Source organism: Bombina bombina, chromosome 10, assembly GCF_027579735.1.
Source record: "Bombina bombina isolate aBomBom1 chromosome 10, aBomBom1.pri, whole genome shotgun sequence".
Taxonomy (NCBI): domain Eukaryota; kingdom Metazoa; phylum Chordata; class Amphibia; order Anura; family Bombinatoridae; genus Bombina; species Bombina bombina.
In genome coordinates this window covers 46,710,561-46,730,562 of record NC_069508.1, presented here as the reverse complement: position 1 = coordinate 46,730,562, position 20,002 = coordinate 46,710,561, and the positions used below count along the sequence as shown (strand labels likewise).

The following is a 20,002-nucleotide window of genomic DNA, read 5'->3' as shown; positions in this document are numbered from 1 at the left end:
GATTCAGCCACCAATTTCTTTATTTTGAGGAGCCAATCTGGAGAAGGCTGGGTTACCACTGTCATTGCGTTAACAAAATCTGCATTGTTTGGCTTTTAGAAGAAATTATTGGTTAAAGGGACAGTCTACAATATAATTTATATTGTTTTAAAAGATAGATAATCCCTTTATTACCCATTCCCCAGTTCTGCATAACTAACAATGTTATATTAATACACTTTTTACCTCTGTGATTACATTGTATCTAAGCATCTTCTGATAGCCCCCTGATCACACTGCTATTTATTTATCTATTGAGTTGCATTTAGTGCTGTGTTGTGCTAAATCTTAACTAACTTCTCGGGCGTGAACAAAATGTTATCTAAGTCTCACATGAACTAGCAGTCTCCTGCTGGGAAAAGCTAATAAAAATATAATTTATGCTTACCTGATAAATTCATTTCTCCTGTAGTGTAGTCAGTCCACGGGTCATCCATTACTTATGGGATTATATCTCCTCCCTAACAGGAAATGCAAGAGGATCACCCAAGCAGAGCTGCTATATAGCTCCTCCCCTCTACGTCATACCCAGTCATTCGACCGAAACCAAACAAGAAAGGAGAAAACTATAGGGTGCAGTGGTGACTGGAGTTTAATTTAAAATTTAGACCTGCCGTAAAAACAGGGCGGGCCGTGGACTGACTACACTACAGGAGAAATGAATTTATCAGGTAAGCATAAATTATATTTTCTCCTGTTAAGTGTAGTCAGTCCACGGGTCATCCATTACTTATGGGATACCAATACCAAAGCTAAAAGTACACGGATGGCGGGAGGGACAGGCAGGATCTTTACACGGAAGGAACCACTGCCTGTAGAACCTTTCTCCCAAAAACAGCCTCCGAAGAAGCAAAAGTGTCAAATTTGTAAAATTTTGAAAAAGTGTGAAGTGAAGACCAAGTTGCAGCCTTGCAAATCTGTTCAACAGAAGCCTCATTCTTAAAGGCCCAAGTGGAAGCCACAGCTCTAGTAGAATGAGCCGTAATCCTTTCAGGAGGTTGCTGTCCAGCAGTCTCATAGGCTAAACGTATTATGCTACAAAGCCAAAAAGAGAGAGAGGTAGCCGAAGCTTTTTGACCTCTCCTCTGTCCAGAATAAACGACAAACAGGGAAGAAGTTTGGCGAAAATCTTTAGTTGCCTGCAAATAAAATTTCAGGGCACGGACGACGTCCAGATTGTGCAGAAGTCGTTCCTTCTTTGAAGAAGGGTTAGGGCACAATGATGGAACAACAATCTCTTGATTGATATTCTTGTTAGTGACTACCTTAGGTAAGAACCCAGGTTTAGTACGCAGAACTACCTTATCTGAATGAAAAATCAGATAAGGAGAATCACAATGTAAGGCCGATAACTCAGAGACTCTTCGAGCCGAGGAAATAGCCATTAAAAACATAACTTTCCAAGATAACAGCTTGATATCAGTGGAATGAAGGGGTTCAAACGGAACACCTTGCAGAACGTTAAGAACTAAGTTTAAGCTCCACGGCGGAGCAACAGTCTTAAACACAGGCTTAATCCTAGCCAAAGCCTGACAAAAAGCCCGAACGTCTGGAACGTCTGCCAGACGTTTGTGTAAAAGGATAGACAGAGCTGAGATCTGTCCCTTTAACGAACTAGCAGATAAACCCTTTTCTAAACCTTCTTGTAGAAAAGACAATATCCTAGGAATCCTAACCTTACTCCATGAGTAACTCTTGGAATTGCACCAATATAAGTATTTACACCATATTTTATGGTAAATTTTACTGGTAACAGGTTTCCTAGCCTGTATTAAGGTATCAATCACTGACTCAGAGAATCCCCGCTTTGATAGAATCAAGCGTTCAATCTCCATGCAGTCAGCCTCAGAGAAATTAGATTTGGATGTTTGAAAGGACCCTGAATCACAAGGTCCTGTCTCAGAGGCAGAGACCATGGTGGACAGGACGACATGTCCACTAGATCTGCATACCAGGTCCTGCGTGGCCACGCAGGCGCTATTAGAATCATTGATGCTCTCTCCTGTTTGATCCTGGCAATCAATCGAGGAAGCATCGGGAAGGGTGGAAACACATAAGCCATGTTGAAGACCCAAGGAGCTGTCAGAGCATCTATCAGTACCGCTCCCGGGTCCCTGGACCTGGATCCGTAACAAGGAAGCTTGGCGTTCTGGCGAGACGCCATGAGATCCAGATCTGGTGTGCCCCAATGATGAAGCAGTTGGGCAAACACCTCCAGATGAAGTTCCCACTCTCCCGGATGAAAAGTCTGGCGACTTAGAAAATCTGCCTCCCAGTTTTCCACGCCTGGGATGTGGATCGCTGACAGGTGGCAAGAGTGAGACTCTGCCCAACGAATTATCTTTGAGACTTCCATCATCGATAGGGAACTCCTTGTTCCTCCCTGATGGTTGATGTAAGCCACAGTCGTGGTGTTGTCCGACTGAAACCTGATGAACCTCAGAGTTGCTATCTGAGGCCAAGCCAGAAGAGCATTGAGAACTGCTCTTAATTCCAGAATGTTTATTGGAAGGAGTCTCTCCTCCTGGGTCCATGATCCCTGAGCCTTCAGGGAATTCCAGACTGCGCCCCAACCTAGAAGGCTGGCGTCTATTGTTACAATCGTCCAATCTGGCCTGCGGAAGGGCATCCCCTTGGACAGATGTGGCCGAGAAAGCCACCATAGAAGAGAATCTCTGGTCTCTTGATCCAGATTTAGCAGAGGGGACAAATCTGAGTAATCCCCATTCCACTGACTTAGCATGCACAATTGCAGCGGTCTGAGATGCAGGCGCGCAAAAGGTACTATGTCCATTGCCGCTACCATTAAGCCGATTACCTCCATGCACTGAGCCACTGACGGGTGTTGAATGGAATGAAGGACACGGCAAGCATTTAGAAGTTTTGATAACCTGTCCTCCGTCAGGTAAATTTTCATTTCTACAGAATCTATAAGAGTCCCTAAGAAGGGAACTCTTGTGAGTGGCAATAGAGAACTCTTTTCTACGTTCACCTTCCACCCATGCGACCTTAGAAATGCCAGAACTAACTCTGTATGAGACTTGGCAGTTTGGAAACTTGACGCTTGTATCAGAATGTCGTCTAGGTACGGAGCTACCGCTATGCTTCGCGGTTCTTAGTACCGCCAGAAGAGAGCCCAGAACCTTTGTAAAGATTCTTGGAGCCGTAGCTAACCCGAAGGGAAGAGCTACAAACTGGTAATGCCTGTTTAGGAAGGCAAACCTTAGATACCGGTAATGATCCTTGTGAATCGGTATGTGAAGGTAGGCATCCTTTAAATCCACTGTGGTCATGTACTGACCCTCTTGGATCATGGGTAGGATAGTTCGAATAGTTTCCATTTTGAACGATGGAACTCTTAGGAATTTGTTTAGGATCTTTAAGTCCAAGATTGGTCTGAAGGTTCCCTCTTTTTTGGGAACCACAAACAGATTTGAATAAAACCCTTGTCCGTGTTCCGACCGCGGAACTGGGTGGATCACTCCCATTAGTAAGAGGTCTTGTACACAGCGTAGAAACGCCTCTTTCTTTATCTGGTTTGCTGATAACCTTGAAAGATGAAATCTCCCTTGTGGAGGAGAAGCTTTGAAGTCCAGAAGATATCCCTGAGATATGATCTCCAACGCCCAGGGATCCTGGACATCTCTTGCCCAAGCCTGGGCGAAGAGAGAAAGTCTGCCCCCCACTAGATCCGTTTCCGGATCGGGGGCCCTCACTTCATGCTGTCTTAGGGGCAGCAGCAGGTTTTCTGGCCTGCTTGCCCTTGTTCCAGGACTGGTTAGGTTTCCAGCCCTGTCTGTAGCGAGCAACAGTTCCTTCCTGTCTTGGAGCGGAGGAAGTTGATGCTGCTCCTGCCTTGAAGTTACGAAAGGCACGAAAATTAGACTGTTTAGCCCTTGGTTTGGCCCTGTCTTGAGGCAGGGCATGGCCCTTACCTCCAGTAATGTCAGCGATAATTTCTTTCAAACCGGGCCCGAATAATGTCTGCCCTTTGAAAGGAATATTAAGCAATTTAGATTTAGAAGTCACATCAGCTGACCAGGATTTAAGCCACAGCGCTCTACGCGCTTGAATGGCGAATCCGGAGTTCTTAGCCGTAAGTTTGGTTAAGTGTACTACGGCATCAGAAATAAATGAATTAGCTAGCTTAAGGACTTTAAGCTTGTTTATAATCTCATCCAATGGAGCTGTGCTAAGGGTCTCTTCCAGAGACTCAAACCAGAATGCCGCCGCAGCCGTGACAGGCACAATACAGGCAAGGGGTTGTAATATAAAACCTTGCTGAACAAACATTTTCTTAAGGTAACCCTCTAACTTTTTATCCATTGGATCTGAAAAAGCACAGCTATCCTCCACCGGGATAGTGGTGCGCTTAGCCAGAGTAGAAACTGCTCCCTCCACCTTAGGGACCGTCTGCCATAAGTTCCGTGTGGTGGCGTCTATTGGAAACATCTTTCTAAATATAGGAGGGGGTGAAAAAGGCACACCGGGTCTATCCCACTCCTTGTTAACAATCTCTGTAAGCCTTTTAGGTATAGGAAAAACGTCAGTACACGCCGGTACCGCAAAATATTTATCCAGCCTACATACTTTCTCTGGAATTGCAACCGTGTTACAATCATTCAGAGCCGCCAAAACCTCCCCTAGTAATGCACGGAGGTTCTCAAGCTTAAATTTAAAATTTGAAATGTCTGAGTCCAGTTTACTTGGATCAGAACCGTCACCCACAGAATGAAGCTCTCCGTCCTCATGTTCTGCAAATTGTGACGCAGTATCAGACATGGCTCTATTATTATCAGCGCACTCTGTTCTTACCCCAGAGTGATCGCGTTTACCCCTAAATTCTGGCAATTTAGATAGTACTTCAGTCATAACATTAGCCATGTCTTGCAAAGTGATTTGTATGGGCCGCCCTGATGTACTTGGCGCCACAATATCACGCACCTCCTGAGCGGGAGGCGAAGGTACTGACACGTGAGGAGAGTTAGTCGGCATAACTTCCCCCTCGTTGTCTGGTGATAATTTCTTTACATGTAAAGATTGACTTTTATTTAAAGTAACATCAATGCAATTAGTACACAAATTTCTATTGGGCTCCACATTGGCCTTTAAACATAGTGAACAAAGAGATTCATCTGTGTCAGACATGTTTAAACAGACTAGCAATGAGACTAGCAAGCTTGGAAATACTTTTCTAAATAAATTTACACGCAATATAAAAAACGCTACTGTGCCTTTAAGAAGCACAAAAAGCTGTCACAGTTGAAATAACAATGAACCAAAATAGTTATAGCAACCAATTTTTCACAGTAAATGTATTAAGTTAGCAAAGGATTGCACCCACCAGCAAATGGATGATTAACCCCTTAATGCCCAAAAACGGATAACAATTTAATAAATAACGTTTTTATCACAGTCAAAACACACTGTCACAGGTCTGCTGTGAGTGATTACCTCCCTCAAAACTAGTTTTGGAGACCCCTGGGCTCTGTAGAGACGTCCTGGATCATGGAGGAAGAAATAGGAAGACTGTGACTAAATTTTTACTGCGCAATAAAGCGCTAAAATAGGTCCCTCCCACTCATATTACAACAGTGGGGAAGCTCAGTAAACTGTTTTTATTCAGAAACAAACGACAGCCATGTGGAAAAAATCATGCCCATAAAGTTTTATCACCAAGTACCTCAGAAAAAACGATTAACATGCCAGTAAACGTTTTAAAAATGAAAGTTATGAAGTGTTATTAATAAGCCTGCTGCTAGTCGCTTTCACTGCAGTGCAGGCTCAAATATTACTTTAATATAGACAGTATTTTCTTAGTGAAATTCCATTCCCCAGAAATACCTCAGAGTATACATACATACATATCAGCCTGATACCAGTCGCTACTACTGCATTTAAGGCTGCACTTACATTACATCGGTATTAGCAGTATTTTCTCAGTCAATTCCATTCCTCAGAAAATAATTTACTGCACATACCTCCTTCCAGGTGGGCCCTGCCTGCTATCCCCTGTTCTGAAGTTACCTCACTCCTCAGAATGGCCGAGAACAGCAAGTGGATCTTAGTTACGACCGCTAAGATCATAGACAAACTCAGGTAGATTCTTCTTCTAATGCTGCCTGAGAAAAAACAACACACTCCGGTGCCGTTTAAAATAACAAACTTTTGATTGAAGAAATAAAAACTAAGTTTAACACACCACAGTCCTCTCACACGTCCTATCTATTAGTTAGGTGCAAGAGAATGACTGGGTATGACGTAGAGGGGAGGAGCTATATAGCAGCTCTGCTTGGGTGATCCTCTTGCATTTCCTGTTAGGGAGGAGATATAATCCCATAAGTAATGGATGACCCGTGGACTGACTACACTTAACAGGAGAAACAAGCATGTGATAGGAGGCTGATATAACAATGTTGGTTGTGCAAAGCTGGGGAATGGGTGGTAAAGGCGTTATCTATCTTTTTAAACAATAAAAATTTTAGTGTAGACTGTCCCTTTAACAAACTGCCCATTAGTGGTAGATGTTTGGCGCACTAAGGCTTGTGAATTCTGTTATGTGCCCTTTCAATTTTAAGGATTGGAAAATCCACAATTTTCAGACTTAAAGAGACACTGATGTCAAAATGTAACTTTTTAAGATTGTGTAGGAGCAAGCAGTTTTAATCACTTTTACTTCTACTGAGCATGTGCACAATTTCTACTAGTCTGTGATTGGCTGATGTCTGTCACATGATAGAAGGGGGCTGATAAATGGGGTGAAAAATACATTTGTTAGAAAAAATCTACTGCTTATTTGAAATTCAGGGTAAGCGCTGTTGGATTGTCTTATTATGCACTTAAATTATGCAATTATACTGCATTTAATGGTCCTTTAAATTACAGGAAAATGGGGGGCAAAATGAACACCAAAAGTATATTTCAAAGTTTTTTTAACTGTGTATAATAAAATATTTTATATTACAATCTCAAAGTGTTTATTGTCCCTTTTTAACATTGAGCAGACTAGCAACTTTTCCCTTTAAAGGGACAGTATACTCCAATGTTTCATATAACTGCATGTAATAGACACTACTATAAAGAAGAATATGCACAGATACTGATCTAATAATCCAGTATAAAACCATTTAAAAACTTACTTGGAAGCTCTAGGTTTAGCACTGTTGACGAGGTTGACTGGGACAATTCCCTGCATATGAAAAGACAGATAACATAAACAGGAGTCAGCAGGAGTCTGTAGACTTGGGTATACATCTGACACTGTGGGGCTTGGTCAGGAGTCTGAAAATCTGCACAGTGTTATTTAAAAATAAGCAAAACTATACATTGGTATAAAAACACTCCCAGGTGGACTATATAAATGGATCATCTACAAAACATTTATGCAAATGAAAATCTAGTGTACAATGTCCCTTTAATTCCACTCTTTACACAAATGTACCCATGGAAACGGCAAACAATTGGTTGTTAACATTTTGTTTGCAAGTACATTTTATGCTTGTGCTTTCTGTACACAATTGTCATCCATCAATAAAAGGGCAAGTGCGCTGACATGGCACAGCACGTTCTGAGCACATAACAGTGAATGCTCACTAGGACGCTGTACAATTATATTGCAAAATACATTTCTTGTATTGGACCAGATATAAAGAAGCCCCAGGGTTGATGAGTCACTGTGTATGTAGCTTGTTACAGGGTTACATTTCACTATTCAGTAGGGTGCTTGCTGCCTTTCTGGGGTACATGAAAAGAACCTAATATAAAGGGTAAAATAATGAAATTCCATCAAGTGTATTTACTCTGTAATTTAAATATTTTAAGGGGAAATTTATTTTGAGTTGAATGTGTCTTTAAAGGGAACTGAACCCCATTTTTTCCCCATTCATGATTCAGATAGAGAATACAATTTAAAAGCCCTTTCAAAATCCCTTCTATTATGAAATGTACTTAGTTCTTCTTGCATTTTTTGTTGGAGAGCATACCTAGGTAGCAGCTGAAGCACTAAATGGCAACAGTCTGACCAGAATTGCTTTTAACAATCTTATCCATACCTTTGTCATAGGATGCTAAAGACTCACACACTTCTAAGGTCTTAACTTTCCAATTTAATTTGATTTAGCAATTATGCTTAGTTCTCTTAGCATCCTTTGTTAAAGAGTAATCCTAGGTGAGGTTGAAAGCGTGCACGTGTCTTTACATTCAGTAGTTGCAAACACTGCTATAAAACCCTAGGTATTGCAGTAATGTTATACATAGTTACAGATTTGGCTGTCATAGAATGCTAAAGAAACGTGCGTCCTCCTAAATTCCTATCCATCTACCTAGGTTTATACTTCAGCAAATGATACCAAGAGAACAAACAAATGGGGTAATAGAAGTACATTGCAAAGTTATTTAAAATTACATGTTCTATCTGAATCATGAAGTTTAATTTTTATTTTACTGCTCCTTTAAGTAAAAGTTGTTAAAATAAAAGTTCAAGTGAATGATTTTGTGTATCTAACCCCGGGACTCATTGTCTGATAGGGACAGCTCCCACATAAAAAAAAAAAATGTAGTTTATTCAGCACAGGAACATACTGTTTTAAAAAAAAAAGTTCAATTTTTGACAGAAAAAAAAGCTGGGTACCATGTCTTATATTTCAGATGCTTTTCTTTACAAAGAATATTGCTGATAGACAACTTTATACATCTTCATTAGTTCTGTTGAACGCCTCCATTTTTAAATAAAGTTGTTTTTTTTATGAAAGAAAGCTCTGTGTGTGTGGCAAATGGGGAGACATAGGGGGTAGTTTGACATTGCTCACTGGTGTCTCACTACAAAATTAGTTTTTTGATCTATTTATCTTATTTATTTTTTGTAGGAGTAGATAAAAATACACTTGGGGGAGGGAGGAGGGCAAATTGTGGCCCCCTGAATCTTAGGTTGGACAAATGTAATCTATTACTTTCTCTAAAAAAAAACAAAAAAAAAAACTATTTTCTATTGGTTATTTTTAAACCCTTTTACAGGACAGCTGTATAGTTAGAAGAACCATTTTTTTATGTAGAATATAAACCTTTTTTGTTCTAGGTACATGCACTTGGTAACTCCCTCTTGTATCAGAGGATCTAGTAATACATTGTCTGATATTCCGTACAGCCTTTTTGTTAGTGACAGGTTATGAATGGACCATGAAATAAGAATTTGCTTTAATGAAAATGCAAAGCTGACACCCAATGTCTGACTTTCCCAAATGTTTGTAAAGATCACAGGCATCTTTTACAAAAGACAAATCGTTTATCTACAATTGTAAAAAGATCCAATTCTAAAAGTTTCCGCTGAGTTAATGTGACTTCTATGGAAAGTATCCAATTTCAAAGAATTGGACAGAGATTCTGTAAAGGGAAAAAAAAAACTATTCTAGAATTCAGCATAGGAAACAAGACGCTACAGTTTAAGATAAATGTGATTTTATTCCTTGCCTCACCTGGCAAGGAATTTGTATGGATCTATTGAAAATGAGGAACTTTGTGTGTTTTTTTTTTTTTGCCACAACAATTATCAAAACTTCTATGTTCTTTTTTTTTTTTTTCTCCAGGACTGAAGAATGATGGCTGCTGGGAAATTTGCCAGTTTCCATAGAAATGTGCAAACGAACCATCAGTTCCCACTGGCGTCTTCAATGGATCTTCTGAGTAGCAAATCCCCCCTTGCTGAGCGGCGCTCAAATTCGTTTCAGGATGTGTGTATCCATGGCACCCTTCCCCGGAAAAAGAAGGAAAAGACCCCTATCCGATCTTGTGACATGTTCAGCCATATGGGAACCTTGCCGCATACTAAATCACACAGGTTGCCTTCCCCTTTCATGCAGGATATAATAGAGGAATACCCGTTTCAGGAGAGGCGAGCCGGTGTACACACTTCCAGGTAACCTAGCAAAAAAAAAGTTTTTTAAAATTCCTCACTATGCAGATTAAATAAAGTTTGTAATGTACTTTTCATGATTTATTTTTATAAAAATTGAGGTGCTCCCTGAATTGTACCCTTGTTTGTCACTAACTGGCCATAGCAGAGTGCATAAGGGGTTTGTCCTAGGACTGCTTTAAGGGACATAAAGGTGCAAAATAAAATGTTCTGTGCTTTTAATCCCTACAAAAGAGTTAAACACATAGGTATAGTCAACTCCAGGGTAGCAATGCTCTACTGAGATCTAGCTGAACACAAGTGGCGAGCCAATGACAAGAGGCATATGTGCAGCCACCATCAGCAGTGAAATGCTGCCCACTCAGCCTATGTTTTTTCAAGAAAGGAAACCAAACAAATTAATTATATTTAATAATAACAGTAAATTGAAAAGTCTCTTTAAACTGCATTAATCATTAATGTTTTATATTTATCTAAAATTAGTTTGGGGGCTCAGTCTGTGAGTATAATAACCACACTGCAAACTGTGTTTAGTCTTCTTTCCAGAATAGACTCATGGAACTCACCATATTGGTATTTTTTTTGGTAACCGTTTTCTGGTTGGTATGAAAAGGCATTTGCCACTGTATTGTGGGCTGAGATGTTGGATATATAGAGTAATGCCCAGGATATTGGGGCAAATTACTCATCTTTGTTGTGCTTGGGATTATGGCTCACTGGTCGCTAGTAAAGAGAAGTGCTCACCTAGGGGTGGACAGAACTACAATGATTTCCTTAAGGGATAGTACCCACCAAGGGTGCAGTCTCTCTTAAGTCCTCTTGTGCTTTTCACATAGGAGACGGGGAAAAAACTTCCAAAATGTACTATTAGTTTTCCTTAAAGGGACATTGTACACTAGATTTTTCTTTGCATAAATGTTTTGTAGATGATCCATTTATATAGCCTATCTGGGGTGTTTTTGTAACAATGAATAGTTTTGCTTTTTATTTAAATAGCATTGTGCTGATTTTCAGACTAATAACCAAGCCTCAAAGTTTTAGATATATACTGATGTCTACAGACTCCTGGTTGTGTAAGGGGTCTTTTCATTTGCAGGGAAGAGGGGAGGGGGGAGTGTCTGCTAATCCTGATATCCCAGCCCCTTTCACTGAGTGTCCCAGCCTAACCAACAGTGCTAAACTTTGAACTTTTAAGGAAGTTTTTAAAAGGTTTTATACTGGATTTTTATATCAGTATCTCTGCATATTCTTCTTTATAGTAGTGTCTGTTACGTGCAGTTATAGGAAAATGAGTGTACACTGTCCCTTTAAAGTATCATCTACTATCTGCAGTATTCAGATGTTACAAAATTCAGATTATTTTTCATAGCAGAAGTGTAGTAAATGCCTTTGAGTTTATTTCCGAGACGCTGAGCAGACAGAAGGCTTTGGTTTCTACTTGTTCTGTCTAGTTTTCAGATTTATTACCCAGCCTCTTGTATGTAGTATGTGACCACAAGAACAAAATACCAGATGCTATCAGGTGGAGCAGTCATTTATAGGTTTAACCACATCAGTTCCATATAGATAAGTAACTGATTGTTACAGATTTGGTTAGAAATCAATCGCACTTTGTTTTTCTTCTTTTTTTTTGGGGGGGGGGGGCTAGGACATTAGTAGATCATATTTAATGGGATATGATTTTAACATTTTCATATGAATTAAAAATAACCTTTTAGGGACATTCCAGAGCTACTCACAATAGCTTAAAGGGACACTGAACCCACATTTTTTCTTTCGTGATTCAGATAGAGCATGCCATTTTAAGCAACTTTATAATTTACTCCTATTATCAAATTTTCTTCATTCTCTTGGTATCTTTATTTGAAATGCAAGAATGTAAGTTTAGATGCCGGCCCATTTTTGGTGAACAACCTGGGTTGTCCTTGCTGATTGGTGGATAAATTCATCCACCAATAAAAAAGTGCTGTCCAGAGTTCTGAATAAAAAATAAAAAAAAAAGCTTAGATGCCTTCTTTTTCAAATAAAGATAGCAAGAGAACAAAGAAAATTTGATAATAGGAGTAAATTAGAAAGTTGCTTAAAATTGCATGCTCTATCTGAATCCAGAAAGAAAAAAAGTTGGGTTCAGTGTCCCTTTAACAATGTATGTAATACACTAGCTCTTTAAAAATTAAGCTAAGTAGTCTTTCAAACTATGGGACTGGCTCATAAACACCCACTAAAACTTCAGACAGAGTATACAATGTTAATAAACTTTTTAATTTACTTCTAACTAATTTACTTTCTTTGAGCATACCTAGGCTTTAGCTTTCAACAAAGAATACCAAGAGAATTTGATTATAAAAGTAAATTGGAAAGTTGTTTAAAATTGCATGCCCTGTCTGAATCATGAATGTTTAATTTTGACTAGACTGTCCCTTTAACTATGTGGTTAATGCCTTTTGCATCTGTTAAACACATAGTTATATAATATCTCTGGGTGTATCAGTTCACCCTCTCTCCTCTTCTGGTGGTACCAACTGGATTTCAGACTGGATGCAGGGCTCACATCGATGGGACCCTCCATTAGGAAGACAATAAGGTGCTAGCACTATGCATATTACTGCACAAACTCAGTCCTCTGTCCGTCAGTCTTAGACTGCCCCTCTGTTTTGTGCTTCACTTTATAGTTCTGTTCAGGATCATCTGAGAGGAGGAGAGCAGCCACCATTGCCATGTGAACTGTGGGAGTGCCCACACACCGCGGACAGTGCATAACACTGACCCCACTTTGGTACTATTATCATGCAACTATATGGACATAGATCCGTTAATTTTCACAAGGACCGGCCTTGTTTAAAGTTGGTTTGTATGTTAGATTAACTTGCCGCCCCCTCTTTCTTTTGCTTTTTAGTTATATAACAGCAATAGTGCAAGTTTATTGCAAACTTGCTGAGCTGAAATGTCCCTTTAAAAAAAAAAAAAAGCTCAAGTAAAATTCAAAATTGCCAGTGCAGCAGCTCACGGTTACATTGCGTGTCAGTGCAGCAGCTCACGGTTACATTGCGTGTCAGTGCAGCAGCTCACGGTTACATTGCGTGCAGCAAAGTTGATGAGTTATTCTCAGAAATAATGTGTAACTCGCTCTCAAGGACAAATTGCATTCATGAGGGTCACAGACGGACACAAATATCACAATCTCCCTGCCTGTAAATGTGTTTAGTCCCATTTATTAAGTTGACCGTCTACACCAGAATGTTTGTGTAAAAGATAGATAATCCCTTTATTACCCATTCCGCAGTTTTGCATAACCAACACTGTTATATTAATGCACTTTTTACCTCTGTGATTACCTTGTATCTAAGCCTCTGCATACTGCTCCCTTATCTCGGTTAATTTAAGCCAATCAGTGCTGACTCCTAGGTAACTCCACGGGTGTGAGCACAATGTTATATGGCACAATTGAACTAACACCCCCTAATTGTGAAAAAAAATGTCAAAATGCATTCAGATAAGAGGCAGCCTTCAAGGGCTAAGAAATTAGCATATGAGCCTACCTAGGTTTAGCTTTCAACTAAGAATATCAAAAGAACAAAGCAAAATTGATGATAAAAGTAAATTAGAAAAATGTTTAAAATGACATTCCCTATCTGAATCATGAAAGATTATTTTGGACTAAACTGTCCCTTGGATAGAGGAAATGATACACTGGGGCAGATTTATCAAGTGTCCGGCGGACATGATCCGCTGTAGCAGCATTTATAATTGCACAAGCAGTTCTGGTGACAGAATTAAATGGTAACAGAATTAAATTGGAAAGTTGTTTTAAAGGGACATAATAATCACTTAAAAGTGATGCAGTATAACTGTAAAAAGCTGACAGGAAAATATCACCTGAGCATCTCTATGTAAAAAAGGAAGATATTTTAGCTCACAATCTCCTCAGCTCCTAGGCTCAGTGCTGTATAAAGATTTTTCTTTCAGTTACAGGCTTTAAAAAAAAAAAGGGAAGAAATGAACAGCAGCCAATCGGAATCAGCAGTTCTGAGGTCATGAAGTATTTTACTGTGATCTCATGAGATTTCACTTAACTCTTGTGAGAGTTCATAGTAAACTTCCTTAAACTGAATAGGGACATAACATGAGTGTGCATGAGGCTCGCTCCCTTGCCTGTCCCGGGACAGACATACTGATTTGCTGCTTAAATCCCTTTACAATGGGGTGTGAATACTTAGGATATTTTGAGGTAAAATATCTTTCTTTTTTACAAAGCGATGTTCAGGTGATAATTTCTAGTCCGCTTTTTTACAGCTATACTGCAGCACTTTCAAGTGTTTAGACATTTGGGTATCATGGCCCTTAAATATTGCATGCTATATCTGAATCATGAAAGTTTAATTTTGACTTTACTGTCCCTTTAATAGTTTTTTTATGCTTGTGGGAATCTCACTTTCCACCTATGGATCTCTGGGAAATGTTTCCCATCAGTCAGAATGGTACTGCATAGTTGTGCATTTTCTGTTTATGATGAAAACAGAGACCTTTAGTTTAACCTATTTTTTTTTATGCAAAACATATTTAATTATGTCTAAATCATGCTCTGTCTAATTTGATAAATTATTAGATGCAAAAAAATAAAATAAAATTGAACTGCAACGTTCCTTTAATCATTTTGCATTATTATCCCTTCAAGCAGGATCCTTCTACCTGCTGAATAACTAAATAAAATCTTTTGCGTTTATTATGCCTTTAAGCAGGATCCTTGTAGCTGCTGAATAACCAATAAAATCCTTTGCATTATTATGCCTTTAAGCAGGATCCTTGTAGCTGCTGAATAACCAATAAAATCTTTTGCATTATTATGCCTTTAAGCAGGATCCTTCTAGCTGCTGAATAACCAATAAAATCTTTTGCATTTGTTATCTCTTTAAGCAGGATCCTTGTAGCTGCGGAATAACCAATAAAATAATTTACGCTTATTATCCCCTTAAGCAGGATCCTTGTAGCTGCTGAATAACCAATAAAATCCTTTGCGTTATTATCCCTTTTAAAGGGACATTATACACTCATTTTTCCTTTGCATAAATGTTTTGTAGATGATCTATTTATGTAGCCCATAATTGTTGTTTTTTTAAAAAATGTATAGTGTTTCTTATTTTTAAATAACATTGCTCTGATTTTCAGACTCCTAACCAAGCCCCAATGTTTTAGTAAAATACCGTCGGATACCTACTCCAGCTTGCTCCTGTTTGTGTAAAGGGTCTTTTCATATGCAAAAGAAGGGGGAGGGGGGAGTGTCTTATTTCCTACTTGCAGTGGGCTTTCCAACTGCCTTTTCAACAGAGCTAAACTGAAAGCTTCTAAGTAAGTTTTTAAACAGTTTTATACTGGATTTTTATATCAGTATCTGTGCATCTTATTCTTTATAGTAGTGTCTATTACATGCAGTTATATGAAAATTTGGTGTATACTGTCCCTTTAAGCAGGATCCTTGCAGCTGCTGAATAACCAATAAAATCTTTTGCATTTGTTATCCTTTAAGCAGCATCCTTGTAGCTGCGGAATAACCAATAAAATCTTTTGCATTTGTTATCCCTTTAAGCAGCATCCTTGTAGCTGCGGAATAACCAATAAAATACTTTGTGCTTATTATCCCTTTAAGCAGGATCCTTGTAGCTGCTGAATAACCAATACAATCCTTTTTCATAAAGCTGAGCTTTCCACTAAACATGTTCTCGGCGCCAAAGAAAATCTGAATTTATTTTGGCACCTCGAATGACTTTTAGGGAATGTAAAATGTGCATTACATCAGCAGCATGGAAACTGAGCACAAACAATGGGTTCTCATGGATTCAGCATCTGGTTACATTGTGTTTTAAAGTCTGACATCAGCGAAGTCTAAACAAAGAGAGAGACCTCTGGGAGATTTGGCAACGCTCCCTTCTCAGCCACAACTGGCCTTGATTTAATCTATTCTGATTTATTCTGGGATGGCAGCATATTCTTTATACTAGGAAGCTAACTTTATTTTACCTGATAGAGAGAGATATATTGATCTATATACCTGTGTATATATAAAATAAAAAACACACAACACTGCAAACATTTTTCATCAAAGTATTGTTATACAGAGTTCATAAATCATAGTGAATGGATCATAAAACATTTATAGGAAATTATATTTTTTTGGCTCATTTTTAAAAGAACACTATTATTTTTTTATGACCGTTGTTCCCTCTGTAAATAAAATATGGTTTTATGGTCAGGCTTTCAGAATAGGGATTCTCTCCACCAATAGAGTTGTGGGTGTTGTCTTTATGAGCAAATGAGGATTAACAGGAAGTACAAAACTAAGCTGTGTTAGTTTGTTGTCATTTTAAAGGTACATACAGGTACAAAAAGAAAATAATCTCATATGGTAGAGCGTTTAATAATTGCGCTGTTGTTTGCATATAACTATTTGGTCAATCACAATACTTCAGAAAAAAGTATCAAATGGTTTATCTTTAAAAATCTGCTTAGGTTTTAAAGGGACATGAAACCCCAACATTTTCTTTCATGATTTTAGATATAGCATGCAATTTTAAACAGCTAATTTACTTCTATTATCTAATTTGCTTCATTCTCTTAATATCTTCTGCTGGAAAGCATATCTAGATAGGCTCAGTAGCTGCTGATTGGCGGCTGCACATAGATACCTCGTGTGATTGGCTCACCCATGTGCATTGCTATTTCTTCAACAAAGGATATCTAAAGAATGAAGCAAATTTAATAATAGAAGTAAATTGGAATGTTGTTTAAAATTGTATTCTCTATCTTAATCATGTAAGAAAATATTTGTATTTAGTGTCCCTTTAATGGTGAATTTTGTAGAGAAATCATCTTATTTTTTTTCTAAAGCATTGTTATCGACCCCTATCTGTTTAACCCATGCAATGGCGTTAAACACATTGTTAAAGTCAGCTCTGGAGCAGTAGTGCATTACTGGGACCTAGCTGGTAATTGGTGGCTACACACATAGTCCTCTTGTCATTGGCTCACTACGTGTTCAGCTAACTCCCAGTACTGCATTGCTGGAGCTGACTTGAACTTGCCAGCAGTAGTACAATAATAACATATTACAGCATTTTGTTTTTGCACTGCATGGTATAAAACACCTTTTATAAATAAAAGATTTTTCTGGAGACTTAAAGGGACACTGAACCCATTTTTTTTCTTTTGTGATTCAGATAGAGCATGCAATTTTAAGCAACTTTCTAATTTACTCCTATTCATTTTTCTTCATTCTCTTGCTATCTTTATTTGAAGAAGAAGGCATCAAAGCTATTTTTTTGGTTCAGGCCCTTGCCAGCACTTGTTTATTGGTGGGTGAATTTATCCACCAATGAGCAAGAACAACCCAGGTTGTAAACCAAAAATGGTCCGGCATCTAAACTTACATTCTTGCTTTTCAAATAATGATACAAAGAGAATGAAGAAAATTTGATAAGAGGAGTAAATAAGAAAGTTACTTAAAATGGCATGCTCTATCTGAATCACAAAAGAAAAAATGTGGGTTCAGTGTCCCTTTAAAGGGATAGTAACAACAAAAATGTTATTATTTAAAAAGATAGATAATCCCTTTTTATTTACCATTCCCCAGTTTTGCATAACCAACAATGTTATATTAATATAAGTTTTACCTCTGTGATCACCTTGTATCTAAGCTTCTGCTGACTGCGTCCTTATCTCAGATCTTTTCACAGACTTGCATTTCAGGCAATTAGTGCTGACTCTTAAATAACTTCACGGGCGTGAGCACAATGTTATTTATATGAAACACATGAAATAACTCTAGCTGTGAAGAATTTTCAAATGCATTCAGATAAGAGGTGGCCTTCAAGGGCTTAGAAATTAGCATATGAGCCTACCTAGGTTTAACTTTCAACTAAGAATACCAAGAGAACAAAGCAAATTTGATGATAAAATCAAATTGGAAAGTTGTTTAAAATTACATGATCTATCCGAATCATGAAATTTTAATTTGGACTTTACTATCCCTATTAAGGACCACTAAATGGTGCAATAATACTTACTCTGAATTTCAAATAAGCAGTAGATTTTTTTTTTCTGACAAATGTATTGTTTTCCCCCAATTGCCAGCCCCCTGTATCATGGGACAGCCATCAGCCAATCACAGACTAGTATACGTATACCCTGCGAAATTGTGCACATGCTCAGTAGGAGCTGGTGTCTCTAAGTGTTTAAATAAAAATTAATGTGCAAAAATTAATAATAGAAGTAAATTGGAAAGTTTCTTGAAGCCAATCTATCCACATGCATTACTGCCATAAACAAGGCGTGTCACATATATTTTGTTACCATAGCTTCCTTTTGCTTTGGTGTATATTCTCTTCTGCTGAGGTCATTTAGGGACAGATGAGCACTTCCAATGCTCAGAATAAGTAAAAACCTTAAAGGACCATAATAGTAGAAAAAGGACATTCTCTAATTCGTTATTAGAACATGTCATTTTAAAGGGACATGAAACCCCAATTTTTTATTACATGGTCCAGATGGAGCATAAATTTGTAAACAACTTTCCAATTTACTTATGTTCTCGAATTTGCTTAGTTCTCTTGATATCTTTTGTTGAAAAAATGCATAGGAAGGTCCAGGAGAAGCAATGCACTAAAGAGAGAGCTAGCTGTTTATTGGTGCCTTCAAATCTATGCCTGTTATCACTGGCTCACCCTATGTGTTCAGCTAGTTCCCAGTAGTGCATTGCTACTCCTTCAACAAAGGATACTAAGAGAATCAAGCTAATTTGATAATAGAAGAACATTGGAAAGTTGTTTAGGTTTTATGTCCCTTTAAGACTATTAACTGTGTGTTTAACCCCTGTAGAACACTACTTGTCCTAAGCAGAAACCACTGTTAACCCAACCCCCAGTGCCCTGTGGGTCCCGAGTGGTACTTCTACTGTGGTTTTAACCCTTTCAAAAGGGTTGATAGTCTTAAAATGATATGCTCTAACAAAATAGATCGTCATTTTTTAACTCTTATGGCCCTTTAATTTTCTGAGTTAAATTAAAACTAACAGGGCAAAAATGTGTTTTGCGTGCTTAAATACAGCGCCTTCATATACATAATAGTATAGTTTTAAATATAGCGTCCCTCTATAACAGGAGTCGACAAATTGTTTAAGATTTATGAGCCAATAAAAATATTTAGTAGCCAGACATATTTTTAGGAGCCAGACAGTGGTATTTGTATACAGATATGCAGAGAATAACTCAAAAAGTTAGGGACCTGTGGTTCCCTGGATCCTGGGTTTGTCCAGCTCTGCTCTAAAGATGCATAAAATCGCCAAATTTTGAAATCACAAATAGTTCCTACAATTCATACTTTGTTGGAACATATGGAGAATACTTTTAAAGGGACACTGAACCCATTTTTTTTATTCTTTAATGATTCAGACAGAGCATGCAATTTTAAGCAACTTTCTAATTTACTCCTATTATTAAATTTTCTTCTTTTGGTATCTTTATTTGAAAAGCAGGAACATAAAGCTTACAAGCCGGCCCATCTTTGGTTCAGCACCTGGGTAGCGCTTGCTGATTGATGGCTAAATGCAGCCACCAATCAGCAAGGGCTATCCAGGGTGCTGAATCAAAAATGGGCCGGCTTGTAAGCTTTATGTTCCTGCTTTTCAAATAAAGATACCAAGAGAACAAAGAAAAATAGATAATAGGAGTAAATTAGAAAGTTGATTAAAATTGCATGCTCTATCTGAATCAGGAAAGAAAAATACTGGGTTTCAGTATCCCGTTAATGAGAAGAGTATGGTTATTTTAGAAAAGGCAAATTAAATCTATATCATGACATGAAATTTTACTGGGAATTTAGTAGCAAAACATTTGAATCATTGACATTAGGAGGTCTTTCCCTGGGATAGATCTATTATGACTTAGGAATGGGCTGAATTTGTAATTCATTTGGTAGAATGAATAGTCCTGTGGACATTCGTTTTGGACAATTGAATGTTAAGAATGAAAATCCATTAAAATTCTGTAATTGAATGTTACTTCCATT

At 38.2% G+C, this 20,002-nt stretch overlaps 1 protein-coding gene across 2 annotated transcripts in view; it reads left to right on the top strand.

Annotated features, from left to right (window-relative positions):
* The window catches only part of BCAR3 (BCAR3 adaptor protein, NSP family member), a 176,291-nt gene that overhangs the window by 33,787 nt on the left and 122,502 nt on the right, over nt 1–20,002 (top strand). For both annotated transcript variants that reach the window (XM_053694036.1, XM_053694035.1), the window contains exon 2: nt 9,621–9,949. In XM_053694036.1, coding sequence (XP_053550011.1) covers nt 9,630–9,949 — 320 coding nt within the window. In that variant the 5' untranslated portion in view covers nt 9,621–9,629. The remainder of the gene's footprint in view (nt 1–9,620; nt 9,950–20,002) is intronic.